At 37.4% G+C, this 14,495-nt stretch overlaps 1 protein-coding gene across 10 annotated transcripts in view; it reads right to left on the bottom strand.

The window, feature by feature from the left end:
* LOC115421850 (rap1 GTPase-activating protein 1-like) overlaps window positions 1-1,556 on the bottom strand; it is a 42,734-nt gene extending 41,178 nt beyond the window's left edge. For 4 of the 10 annotated variants that reach the window (XM_030137823.1, XM_030137826.1, XM_030137829.1 and 1 more), the window contains exon 1: window positions 1,430-1,553. In XM_030137823.1, coding sequence (XP_029993683.1) covers window positions 1,430-1,473 — 44 coding nt within the window. In that variant the 5' untranslated portion in view covers window positions 1,474-1,553. Of the gene's footprint in view, window positions 1-1,429 lie in introns of all 10 variants that reach the window. The other 6 variants (XM_030137819.1, XM_030137831.1, XM_030137824.1 and 3 more) reach the window with 3 other exon arrangements.
* Between the last annotated feature and the right edge of the window lie 12,939 nt (window positions 1,557-14,495).

The following is a 14,495-nucleotide window of genomic DNA, read 5'->3' as shown; positions in this document are numbered from 1 at the left end:
TATGAACCAAATGTGTGACACACAGGGAAACACCTTTTCCCCATAGACTGAAGAGGCTTGTTTACTTGAAGAATTGACATTTTCATATCAGCTGAGTGGAGAATGTCCACTACAATCCTGCTCAGATTTCAAAACAATGTGTTTTTCCACTTGGTTGTTTATGAGCAGAATGACACGCATTCTTTCCATCACACACTACAACATACAGCATCATTGTTCAGGTTGCCTGAAGGTCTGAGCTCCGGGGACAACGGTGAGAGAGTTCAGTTCGCCTGAGAAACATGTCAAAGGTCTGTTTACTTCATGATTTAAGAGCGAGAGACAGATTTATGAAAAATTCAGAGTTATCATGTAACTTACTCTACACTTCATTGTATTTCTTCTGCCAGATTTCATTAGCAAAAGAATGTAAAAAAAAAAAAGGGCTGTAATAAAAGAAAAAGAAAAATACTTAACATAAAAGAAATATTTGATGACAAAATTACACACCACGCTGCATCAAGTAAGATTAGATTTGAGTTCTGCAGAAAACAGAAGTGAACTCTCTTGAATTGGTACTCATTCAATAATGAACCTCTGTGGTCTGTAATTTCAAGTGTGGCCACTAAGTCCTGATACACAACCTTGATCATTTCTCCTCCAGTTTTTTTTACTTATATTACATTTTCAGATTTCTTTATGTTCACCTTCAACATACACAACACCTGTGCTTCGGTGAAGACACTCAGGCATGCATTAACATTGAAGCACCTGTTCCCCTTTTGACCATTAAAAAGTCTTTGCTGACTGCGCCTGCTGTTTAGTACCAGTTATGTCTGAAGTCCTGGTGACACAAATGCATTCATTGGACTGTGCAGCAACAGCAGTGCAATTAAATTTAAGGCAAATATACACAAAATGCATTAGATAATATTTACATGGACTGATATGGTCATTCAATTATATCCATTCACATGTTGTTTGAGTTTTGCATGTGTAGCGAGCATGCATGAAAGCTCACATGAATGAAGAGTCATAAATCACATTCTTCATCACAACTTTAGCTTAAGCGGGGCCTTGGTGACATCTTCCTGTAACCTGAACCTTGCATCACCTTATCTTGTTTATGTTTCTTGATCTCATACCTCAGAGCTACTGTTGAAAATGAACTTCATTATTCATTCTGACTAAAGCCTAAGCAGCGGCTGCAGTGCTATAAGGTCTAACTCATGATGAAAACCTATAATGACAACTAAAAGGTGTAGTCAGAGGGTGTTGTGATGCATTTCAAAGCAAACGGCACATGTAGCCACAAATACAGACACAGAATCTGCAGAGTCATCAAATGGCAAGACAGAAACAAACACACTCTCACAATCACACAGATGTAAATGGTATGATATAAAAGAGGCATCACAGTTGTATGAATTATTATGATATTCCTTCTTACCCTCCGTAGGCTCCAAAAGTGAAACTCCTCTTTCTCTGCGGCATGCCGGCTAATGGCTACCAGCAGTGAGTCAGTCAACTCAGTGCTGAATGGAGCCAGCACTTGTGTCACTTACGCTGACTGAGCATGTGTGTGTGAATCTGTGTGTTTGTATGCTTTGCCTGCCGTCTGAGTTCCACTCCCCCAGCCTCGGCTAACATGCCCTGCCTCTTCCTTGCTCACACGCCTCCTTCACAAACAGAGGATGAGGAGGGGGGGGGGGGGAGGCAGGGCTGCTGACCATGCCAGTCTCCCGGGGAACCAGGAGCGTGGGGCAGCCTTTCTCACATACATCCTACATCCTCTTTGTCTTACAGGATCACAGGGAGCACACAGACAGAGGATCATTTTGGGTATTTTTTCTTTTTTTTTTTTTCTGAGGCTCTTGTCAGCCTTAAACAACACATGGACTCGACACAGTCTACAGGTAACTAAATTATTCATTCATTTACAATGGACAAACTACACAACAGCTCTTTGCATTGTGAAAGTTTGTCTAGCAAGTCTTGCAACACCAGTTCTCCTTCTCTCTGTCACTGGAAGACAGCTGGTTAAACAGGCTGTAGACCTCACACAAACACTTCATCATTCCCTGATCACAGAGCTTTGCTCCAGGTTAACACCTACGCTCCTGCATACTGACGGAAATGTCCTTTGTACAAGTTTCTAATCTACACCTTCATCTCCCTCCTAATTTCTCCTTTTGTAAGATCATCACTTCTGGTATGCAACACAGTAGGGTTAATTCAGCACACAGTTACCCTGCAGTACTACGAGATGTATTGATTAAACTGAGTGAATGCCTCTGGACAGTGAATCTCTTTTTTAAATGGCTGCTGACTTAAATAAACTGGATGCAGTGACAAATAATACATTAATAGTGCCATGGATTACTGAATGTAGACAGAGGGATTGCACATTAGAAGATCATGTATCTGCCTGACATCCATTTTCAAAACAGTGCTGGATGAAGCACATCTGTCTCCATAGTCACTGTGAAGAAGGACAAAGGTACTTGTAGCAGCAAAGAAAGATCTTCACTGGCAGCATTTAAACTACCAATAAATCAGGAATAAATAAACTCTCTGAAATCCAAAATTACAGTCTCTCCATGAACCAACTAGGTCTTCATCACATTAATTGCTAAGTGCAAACTGGGCACACAATCACTTAATTAATCAATGTGGTCTGCCAAACATGCACACACTGATAGACAATTACATCATCTCACTGCAATTACATCACCTCTTTCCTCTGAGAATGCAATTTTCTAAAAACATTTAACCACAGCCTTTAGTTGGCACTGCTTGGTTTTAAAAATGAAACTAACCTTGTGCTAGTTTAATGAACTGTCTTAACTCTCATATATGCAAACTTGGCACTTTTAGGATTTTTAATTCCACACTGCCACTTAGAAATTGAAATGATCATAAAACTTGCCTTATCCAAACAAGCGGACAGCCAGATTTAGCTTATTGGTTCATCCACTGCCCAACTTTCTTTTATTTATGTGCCAATCTATTGATTCAGCACATCAGTCTGGGTGCTACCTTAGGTCCTGTCTGCTTTCCTGACAATTCAATTAACTAAAGCAGCTGTGGTGTGTGCGAGGCATTTGAATGGATACAGCCCAGACAGTAGCCTTTAATCACATCACCTCAGGGACAAGACTCAGTCCTCAGAGCAGCTCTGACTCCACTTCTGTCTTTAAGGCAGGCATGTCCAAAGTCCGGCCCGGGGGCCAATCACGGCCCGCGGTCAAATTTTATACGGCCCACAGCTTGGGTTTTATATTCTATTATTTATGGCCCGCTTGGACTGTTGAACCGAGTACATGAATCATAAAAGGTTCAAGATGCAGTTTCTCCTTTCACCTCATGGTGGCAGCACCACTCTAACTCTATCTGGCTCTGTGACCTCTCCGTGAACCTTTTTCGCTAATTTCTAACCACGGCGCCTGTAAATAAAAAAAAGGAAAGTTGACAGTGAGGGCCGCCGCTTCCAGGAGAGATGGGAATTACAATTTTTTTTCACTGACAATCGAGGCAGTTATGTTTGCCTAATTTGTCAACAGACTGTTGCCTTGTTTAAGGAATTCAATGTAAAGAGACACGAGCAGACAAAACATGCTAACGCATACGACAAGCTAGCAGGGAGTGAGCGCTCTGAAAAAGTGAAGCAAATTCAAGCTGCTTTAAACTCACAACAGTGACTCTTCATGTGAACCTGGGAGTTCAATGAATTCACCACCAAGGCAAGCTACCAAGTTGCCAGGTTAGTTGCCTCTAACTGCTGGTGTTACGTACTTGTAGATGTGACACAAATATTACTTTCTGAATGATTTTGTGAAAGACAAGAGTAAGAGTCGAATGTTTTCATCTTAAATGTTAACAGACTTTGCATTACTGAGTAATATATGAGTAATGATTACTCATATAAGTCATGTTTAAAATGAATGTGGGGTTAAGATTTTTATCAACTTGGAAGTTTAAGATACTCTATACAGTTTGTTCTATGTTATCTGACTCCAGATGTGAAAGGAAGGCAGAAATGTTTTTTTTTTTTTTTTTTTTTAATTTGTTCACACCTGAGTGGCTTAGATTTGGTTACATTGCCATTTAAAAAAATTATATTGTGACAATGAAAATAAAATTGTTGTAGAACAGCACATTTATATGTAATTTTTACTGTTTAAAAATGTCTGAAGGGACCACTGGCCCCTGGCAATGTCCACATTATCAGATCAGGCCCTCTTTAAAAAAAGTTTGGACACCCCTGCTTTAAGGAAATGGACAGGCAGGAAGACACTCAAGAGGACAAAGGCAGTGGAGATCCTGTCCCAGTATCCAAGTCCTGAGACCCAGAAAAACTACTGATACTGCCCCACTACCAAAACACCAGTCTAGACGGAAAACAACACAAAACAGTTCATAAAGCGTTGGTTCAACTCCTCAAAAAACATACAAGATGGAGTCTTTGTTTCAGGTATAATAAACATTACATTACATTGTTACTACTCTGTTAAAATAGTGTGGTCTGTGCTTTTTTTTTTTTTTTTTTAGAAACGATATGAAACGATATGAAACGATACAAACAAAACAAAATGAAATGATGTGAAGTGAAGTGAAACAAAATGAAATGAAAAAATATGATGGGATGGGAGGAGGGATATGTTTGATAAATAGCAAGTAAATGTTGGATGCTAATTAAAAAAAATAAATGCTTTTGGGCAGAGACAACAGACCATTTCTTTCTATCATAGTTCCTGATGAAAATCTGCAACTTACATGTGGATCACAAAGCCCGAATCACTGAGGAATGGCCCATTATATGTTTCCAGTATGTAAGCTGAAAAGCCATACAGACGTGGACACACTGAGGTCAATGAGGGCTGTACAGTGGACTGAGCAAATGTATAGATCACTAATGCACAGTGATCTCAGCTTTCAAGAAGCAGAAAATTGGCTCTTTAGGAAGAAATCAGAGTTGTGTTAGTCTAAAGAGCCACAGACACTGATTAATCTTCCAATGTGTGGAAAGGCTTTTGTTAAGAAGGTGTGAATAATTTATCATTTTGTTTCTAATCTATAATTTTCTATATTACAGAGCTAAATGTGCTTGAGGCTGGACAATCATTATAAATCAAAGCCATGTGAAGCTTGGAGCCCTGCTGGCTCAACAAAAACTTTATTGAAACAGAAAACACTACAATTATTCAGCCTTGTGTGCTGTGTTAATTCACATTAACACTAGTAGGAAATCAGTTGTGAATATACAGTTGGTCCTTTTAGACACTGCTGCTACACCATAAAGTTTAAAATGAATAACAATGATGACAGTTTAATATATTTTACATTAAACCATTCTAACTGACTCATGACACCCTGAAGACAGCAACAGAATCATGCATTTACATACTTTTTATTTATTGTATTCTACAGTGTAACTATACCAAAATTATGGCTAATGCTACTTATGATCTCAGTTTCTACTTAAAGCTCTCACAAAGTATATTCATTAGTATTATTATCAATTCCACAATTCATTTTAATAATTATTCCTAAGGTGTTTGAGATTTTCTAACCATTCATTTTAGAGGTGAGGGGTGTTAAACAGAGAGTGCATTTATTTGGAGAGGCAGATTGTTGATACTTTACGTCTAAAGGGTAAAAATTAAGCTCATGTGCATCCCCTTAAAGAACGAGGGTAATCACTCCACAATATTTGTACTGTACCTGATGAAAACACAGCCTATAGCTGCTGTATACATTCAAAATATTTTCCAGATACTTGACCAAACAAGGAGTACACATACACTTGGATATTTGAGGAGGGTGAGTGTGCGGAGGAAGGGGTGCCATACAAATATTTGAAGGGAGTGAATATTCAAAGGGCAATTGTGCTTTGAAGCAGAGGAAATAAGCTGGGCTATAGCTGTGTGAGCTGTTCATTTTCATTACATTTTTTAACTTCAAAAGCTGAATGAACATATAAGATTGAATCATTGAGTAATTATTCAAAGCTGTAATCATTTCATACATTTAGATGTTTGCATTCTGTTAAAAACATTAAATACATGAAGGAGATTCTTTCCTTTCACTTTACTTTCATTTCTAGACAACTGAAAGGGCATTTCTTCTCACGCTTTAGGGCCTATAGTGTATCACTTTCATATCCTCCTCTGGGTCTGTAGACACCTGACATATAGACTCCTCTAGCAGACGGCCAAAAATAACTCAGCTGAAAAAAACTTACAGTAATAGTTGCTGACTGTCTGACTGGGAGGCGTGGGGTGAGCCCACTGAACCATCCTCCTCCCCAATGAGGTCACGTGTCCCGCAGACCCCTGGGAGCCGATACAAACAACCTCACGCACACACACTGTGGCCTTTCATGGATGGCCAGGATGTTATGGCAGACAAGGCAGCAGAAAAGAGGTATTGTAGCAACATGCTCGGTCTGAATGAGCCCCATCGCTGTTTATGTTTCATGCTGTTTAGGTCTGAATGCAATTATCAGCTCTTTGTATTGTCCCCAGCCTTTTTCATTTAATTAGTAGGCAACATTAGAGGATGGTTTTGTTTCCATCAAGTCCAATTAATTATTTAATCACAAATAGCCCCATCTGGATGTCTCTTTAAAGGTATAATAAGATCAGGATGAAACTGAAACTACAAAAAAAAAGGGGCAGAATTTTACCAGAAAGCTGTCGTACTGCTGTCCACTGCCAAACTTCTGAAACTCTGTGTATGCAGCCATATTTGGAATGTTTTACATCACTTTACTTGGCCATCAGACAGCTGTTTTCCGACAGGGATCTGAAGTGCCCTCAGAGGTTGAGACTCCATTAACAAAAACCATGTTTTTCCATGCAGGACACAAGGTTTGCTGGTCTAATGCTGCCTTGACCTGGTAGCTTGCTTGTGTTTTTGTGTGACTTGGAGTTTAAACATGTTAGTTCAGATCCAAACTCACACACAAACCAGACAAGATAGCAATGGACCAACAAATCCCATTTGGGCAGGACTTGTGTAAAAACGCCATAGTAGCAAGAAAACTACAACAACAAAACCATCCATCAGTGCCATTTGGGATATTGTAAAGCACATATTGCAAACTGAAAAAGGGAAATGTCTCTGTGTGTATTTTCATACCACCACACCAACATGTAGAGTCTTAGCACATATTTTGCTTCAGTAGCACCTAATAATCTAATCACAGCCATGTAGCCAAACTAGTTATTACAACAGGGTACAGGTTTATCCAGCTGATCCTGAATAATGAATGTTTTATTTCACTTATTACATCCATGATAAACAGCTTCGCTACTTCTTAATCTTCTCATGATGGACTGAGGGCAGACATTACATGTACACTGTTGACCATAAAGTTAGAATTATTTTGTTTTCACACTGCAAAAATCAAAATCTTACCAAGTGTATTTTTTTCATTTCTAGACAAAATATCTCATCACACTTAAAATAAGATATAATCACCTAAAGAGTAACTTTTCAGTGAGGCATAAGAATTTATTTTTAGACAACAGATCTTGAAAATCTTATTTCAAGAAATCTTACCAAGATTATTTTCACTTGTTCCATTGGCAGATTTTTTTTGGCTTAATTCAAGATTTTTTTTTTTTTTTGCTTAATTCAAGCAAAAAAAAAAAAAAAATCTGCCAATGGAATAAATGAAAATTATCTTGGTAAGATTTCTTGAAAGAAGATTTTCAAGATCTGTTGTCTAAAAATAAATTCTTATATCTCACTGAAAAGTTACTCTTTAGGTGATTATGACTTATTTTAAGTGTGATGAGATATTTTGACTAGAAATGAAAAAAATACACTTAGTAAGATTTTCATTTTCGTAGTGCGAAAACATTCATCTTATTGTTCCTATTTATTTTACACATCAGTTACCACCTTTTGCCAAGTGCCATGATTACATACTTAGTCCCAATTACACTCTATTTATCAAGAGTAAATAACAGCATCACAATCATTTCATGTGAAGAGGTAAATAATATTTTATTCCAACTTTATGGGCAACAGTGTATTTTCATCCAGCTATTTTTGTTTGCTTTTTCAATTTGCACATAAAACGCACAGCAGAAATGGAAGAAATTTCAGACATGTTTCCTTGCAAAGAGGGAATGTTCAATGAATCAATAGAAGACCCAACACAAATGTCATATACATAGAAAAAAATGATTAAACATCACCATGTGGGAAAAGCTGCAGAAAAAAATGTTAGACAAAGGCTTTGAGAAGTACAATTTTACGATCCATATAATGTTTTGCAGTTCAGGAGCCAAAACCTAAAACTAGCTTTGAGATTTTATGGAAAAAAAAAAAAAACAAAAGAAAAAAACATCAGGATCAGCTCTTCAATAAAACTGTTCCACTCTTCTCCTCTGTGTGGGAGATGATTCTCTGGATATTTTTTAACTCAAGACTGATTTTCCAAAATGTCTCTGCACTTTATTAACAGCTATTTCTTTTTCTTTTTTCTTTGAAGCCATTGCACTGGGTTTATTGCATTATATTACTGTATATCGTATTATATTACTGTATATATAGCTACCCTCTTGCACTTTGTCTTCTATTTGTTCAATGTATGCTGCAACCAATAATTTCTCATTCTGGGATTCATAAAGTATTTCTAATTCTGCTTCTGAATCCATGGCTTAGGTAGTAAATTAGTGTGTGAAATAGTACATTTAACTTGCAAAGTTTTAACACTGATGATGGAGTAGTATCCCTTTATATTCACATAACTATAAGGGATGTAAACACGGATCAATTTGCATTTCCTTTTGCAGATTTTCTGAAAATTGATCCAAGATTGGCAACACACATACATAGAATATGCACATATATAGTAGCTGGGTAGTATAGTAACAGCTGCATCTCTGCAAAACACTATACTGCTGTGATTGACATGACTTTGAAAGTAAAAAATGTTCAAATTATAGTTTTAAGATTCATCATTGCATTAAAAAAATGAGGGAAGTCTCCAATATATTGGCTTTAAATTAGTAAATTATGGCACTCCATCTTCTTTAAACAGATGTCCCATACAGGATGGAGGCAGCAGCTCTAGTGACATGTTTGTCATTGATCTTTGTTGCAGGGGAATATCTGTGTCACTTATAATGGATCCTGCCACGCTATCTCTCTGCTGTGTCCCAAGCATTCCCTTGATGGATGGTTCACTGCAAATGAGGAGAAGTTTGTCTTTATGCCAGGTGATCAATACATGATTCGCCACTGCAGAGACAGCTTCAGCACTACTCAACTTGAAATCCCTCAGCTGGTGGAGAAATACCAGTAAGCCAAAGGGCAGGTTTTAATCCCCTTGCTTTCAACTCACAGCGGATAGCCATTTTGATAGCATTTCCCTGCACTGGTATTGACCAACTCAAAATGACCCGTTTGTGGATCCAGGAAGCATTTGCAGTGAAAAGGTCAGTAAGACAGTTGATAAAGAGAGTGAGTATATTTATGTTATGAATAACCTAAAGCTTTGTAAAGAGTACACTCTACACAAGTGCACATTTATTACTGTATGTCCATATTTTAAGTGTTATTCATATGAGCAACGTAACAGTGCCCTCTACTGGACAATGTAATGTATGATGCAGCTTCACACAGGTGAACCACTGAACACAGCTGTAGTGAACAGGCAGCGTGTCTGCAAACAAACATCTGTGTGTAATCCACTCAACACTAGATTGTGGTGACAGAGAGTTGATTAGTCAGGGCATTTTATGATTCCTCTGAGCACATTCCCGTGAAACTCATCAGTCTATCTTAAATATTACAAACTATCTGCAAATCTTGTCTGATCAAATCCCATCAGACTGTCTTAGGTCCTCTCTGTTGTATTATAACTGTATTTAATCTGTCACACATGTCAGTACCTTTATGGGCTCATTAGAGGAACAGACGTGTGCTTGATGCTTAATGTGACAATAACCTTTTAATGCAGAGTCATATCATTTATTACAGAGCCCTAAATTGCCATAAAATTTTCTCTTGCTGTGGGTATATAATTTTATAAATCACTTCATGAATTTGGATTTTTTTTTTAGTCAAGTGAAAATACAAAGAATTAGTGATACCTCAACTGATCTAAGCATTTATAAATATCTGCCGGCGGTTTCTTAAATTAGACCACGCACTGGCCATGTTTCACTTGTGATGCTTACTCAGTTAGAATCAGCGTAGGCTCCAGACAAACACTGTGCAGCGCTGGTATGAACTGCACTGTGGTTGCAATAGGTGGGGTCATGCAGTCATGGGTACAAAACAATTAGATTGGATAATTTTTTTAAATAATTCCATATTCTTACAGCATTTTCCTTAAGTTTGAAGAAGGCTTAAGTGCATGCATGGAGGTTTTAAAGGACCTTCTTCAAGAATATGTTGGATTTTTTTGATGGAAATTACATAATATCACATAATTTAAGAGCATTATTATTATTAATATTGGTATTATCCTATCTGTGTGCAAGGAATTGGAAAAACTAGAGCAGATCATAAACAAACAACACAAAAAGGCTTACAAACAAAACTTGTCACCTACAAGCATTGCATCTAACATCATTTAATCAGTTTTATGGTCTCTACATTGATGTAACATTAATTAATTGCTGCCTAAAATTACTTGGATGTTGTGCCATTATGGTTGGGAGACCTTAAACTCAATACACATGTACATTATTTCAGCATAGAGTACATACAGTACACTTGCTTTTACAGCTTTCTACTAAATGCTTTGCATGCCAGTTTTTAATATTTAGCCATTAAATATTACTGTGTGCCAATTAAATTTATCTTAATGCACCCCTTCTGTGGACTGTACCTATACAATGCTATTATACTCTATCTAATTAAAGTCAATTAATTAAAGGATAATTCTGTTGCTAAACTAGGTCTGACTACATACTGAGCAGCTGCGACTGACATTTTCAATAACAATTCCTTCAGAGGATTAGTGTTTCTTTCATGTAAGATGAAGGCAAGGAGGACAGAATTTTTTCAAGAGAACTAAATAAAGGCCTGAATCACAAAGCCATGACTCTAAAGTGAGACATGAGGTGAATTACGAGCCCATGTGTGGTGTAGCACTAAGTGTTTCTGCTGCTTCAATCTGAGTACTGAAACTACTCAATGAGCAAAGGCAATATGTGATGAAAATCAAGAATAAATAATAAAGGCGTAAGCGATACAGAGAGGATGACTCATTCAAAGCCCATCAAAGACACAGTACACTTTCGCTCTAATGAGCTGTTTGCAACGGTCGAGCTGACATCCTTCTCTGAGGAGAGAATGCACACAAATGCAAATGAATAATTCAACAGGGAGCAAAATGATGCATCTAGTTTCTAAAAAAAGACTAGAAGTATCAACATGAGGCTTTAAATACAGTTTGTCTAGTCGTGGCTGCTGAAGCACCGGAAGAACTCTATAATTAAGATATCAACTTATAAAAATACAGCACAATGACTTATTAAAACACGTCTTGTTGGAAATCCAGTTATTAATGAAGTATTTCTTCCCCCCAAGCCACACAAACTGTCACACAGGCCCCTCCAGCCTCACAACGCATAATATAGCTTCTTTTAACGCAGCGTCTCTTCTCTGTATCACTGACAATGTTAATTACAGCACAGGACAGGACTGTTATTTCCAAAGGCTTCAGTAACATATTAGGCATCAAACTATGGCATGAGAGGGGGAGAGGGCTGGAGACAGTAAATTGCACCCGTGAAAAGAGCATCTTCACTGACTTCCATCTTTGACAGGCTGCCAGAGGGCCATCCTACATGTATGATGATGAAAGAGTGCAGTGTCTCAGGAGCAGCCAGTGGCCTTACATAAACCACTGTATTAATAATCCATGTGAAATCTGGCAGAGGTAGTGTAGTGCTAGACTGAAAAGAGGTGAAAGAATCGACTGAAGACAAAAATATACATCAAAAAACTACATCAACTCTAAAAAGTGCTTATTATTACCAAAACATGCTCCTATGGCTATTTTGTAAATAATGAATTAATCACTTACTTTAGTTTCATCTCAGGTCATCTGATTCATTAAAAACTGTGGAATTTTACTTTTAGATTTTGTGGTCTTATCTGACCACTTATCACGGGTCAGTAGAGCTTAATGATGTTAAAGCAGGATCTTTAATTAACAGCTTTTAGACCTAGCTGACATTTGCCAGAACATTTACGAGTGTGAGATTAACTGTAAAAATGCCATCAATATAACACATTTTACATGAATATATGTGAAAATATAAAGGTCACAATTTAATTTAAAATGTGATATGTTCACAAAAAGTAGTGCCAAAGGTCTCATTATCATTGTGTAGCACACTGCTCTTAAATGATGTGAAATGAGCATGTTTTATATAGTTGATCTGCTTTTTTCTGTTTGCATATTTTACTATATTTTGCAGGAAGCCACTGAACTCATGTTCAGCCCTCAGTGTGAATTCAGGACACTACACATCCACACATCTTTAGAGCACAAATCACCATGCTCTGGAAAATCAATTATCCTGTCAGGAATATATCTTAATTTAATTGAACTCCAAAGCTTCAACAACTACTGTATGTGGGAAAAGCGTATTAATACAGGCTAATTGCTCATGTTAGATCTGATTAACTCAACAGTGGAGAAATGCCTGCTGGAAAAGAAGGCCAATTAGGTGAAACGTCAAGGTTCTCACTGTTCATCTGTCTTGTGTGTGTCTGTCAAAGCCAAAATTTCAACAGCATCACATCACATTTCCTTTGTTTAGTAGCCAAAGGACAGCAAGCTTCATGAATTAACTAAGATGTTGTGGTTTACAAAAAAAACAAGAATAATGATACCACAAACACTGTGAAGTCTGTGTTTCCCTGCAGATCTCTCTATTGTTTCAGTTTTCGAGGGAGATGTTGGCATATCGTCTGCAACGGGGAAATCTTCCCGTATTAAGCAGAGATCCTAAGGTTGCTCAGCTGTAAAAGTAAAGGTCCTGTTACATTTAATAATAGAAGAGGCTGCTATGGGGAGGGACTGACTGCCAGAGCACACAATCCTCTGAGTGTATAGCCTCCCATAGCCAACACAGTGACACACACTGAAGCACTCAAGTGGAAGTACAAGAAATGACGGAAAAGGAAAGGGGGGGGTGCACATGGAGAGATGTAGAAGTGACAAAATGTAAGAATATGGACGAAAAACGTAAAGTGAATAGAAGAACAGGTAAAAGGAGAAGCATAGAGAATTGTCACTGAAAGCTACAAAGTGATGCAGAAAAATTGTGGAGGCACTCAAGTATGATGGGATGGAGGGAAAAGTAGCTCAATGGTAATGGAGGGAGAATATTTATAGGCTTTTGATGGACTAACCTGCATAGGTTCCTCATCTGCAGCTATCCAAAGTGTGTGGGTGCAGTCTATCATATGTATGTTATGTTAATTTTACTGTAAAATAAAATAAAATGAAATAAAAACTTGTTATATTGACTAATTCTGCTCACACATTTATTTGTGGGTTTGTTTTCTGTAAATGTGGTCTTTCTTGAATTATTTCAAAGACAATAACATGTGAGAGAGCAGCTGGAATGAAAAAGTTTAGTCCAATAACAGCTTCTGTTGCTCAATTGCAGACATAAACCTTATTTGCGCAAGACTATTACTCCAACAACAATGGTCTACAATTACGGAAATTACCTTCTTCAGTGATAAATTGTGCTAAATCTTACCTTCACTGATAAGATGAATCAGAAAACAAATGATACAAGCACAGGTGGACTACTGTTTTCAAGGTATGACAAAGTGCTATTACCTGAGTACATAACTTTACGTACATGTACATTATAAATAAGTCTGACTGTCGAGGGAATGATGAAAAGTGAATGTGTTCTAATACCCAAACATTGTTTTAAGTGGAACTGGTAACTCAGAGACAAACATTGGCCTTAAGTTTCACTCATTCTCTCATCAATTCATTGAACTTCACTTCCTTTGACCCAATACTGCATCTTGAAAACTACAATTGACCAGCACTTTGACTTAATTATTCAATACTAGTGACCTTAAACAGGGAAAGTTTTACTATTTATAATCAGGACACATTGTGCTTGTAGACTAGAGTCATTTCCAATAACTGCAGTTCCTCTTTTATCATAGTGCCACCCAATTCTGTCTGCATTTTAGTAAAAAAAAAGTAAGGAAGTAAAAATATAATAAATATTCCACTGCAAATTAACTTCCCCATTTCAGCAAACACACAGGTCCTGTTATAATATTACTCATGCATGAAACGACACCTCTGTGATTTGCAGTCATTTGCAACATCTTTTTGTTTCTTCCACCTTTTATTTGGTCTGTTTTGAGTGCAAATTTGAGGTTCACGCCAAATTATCACAAACTTAATCATTCATAATCATTTCCATCTTTCAGTCAGTTCAACAGTTAACTGTAAATTTGAGTCTAGATCTGGGGATAATGTCAGTAATATTGATAAA

Source organism: Sphaeramia orbicularis, chromosome 7 (genome assembly GCF_902148855.1).
Source record: "Sphaeramia orbicularis chromosome 7, fSphaOr1.1, whole genome shotgun sequence".
Taxonomy (NCBI): Eukaryota; Metazoa; Chordata; class Actinopteri; order Kurtiformes; family Apogonidae; genus Sphaeramia; species Sphaeramia orbicularis.
This window is presented reverse-complemented; position numbering and strand designations above follow the sequence as displayed.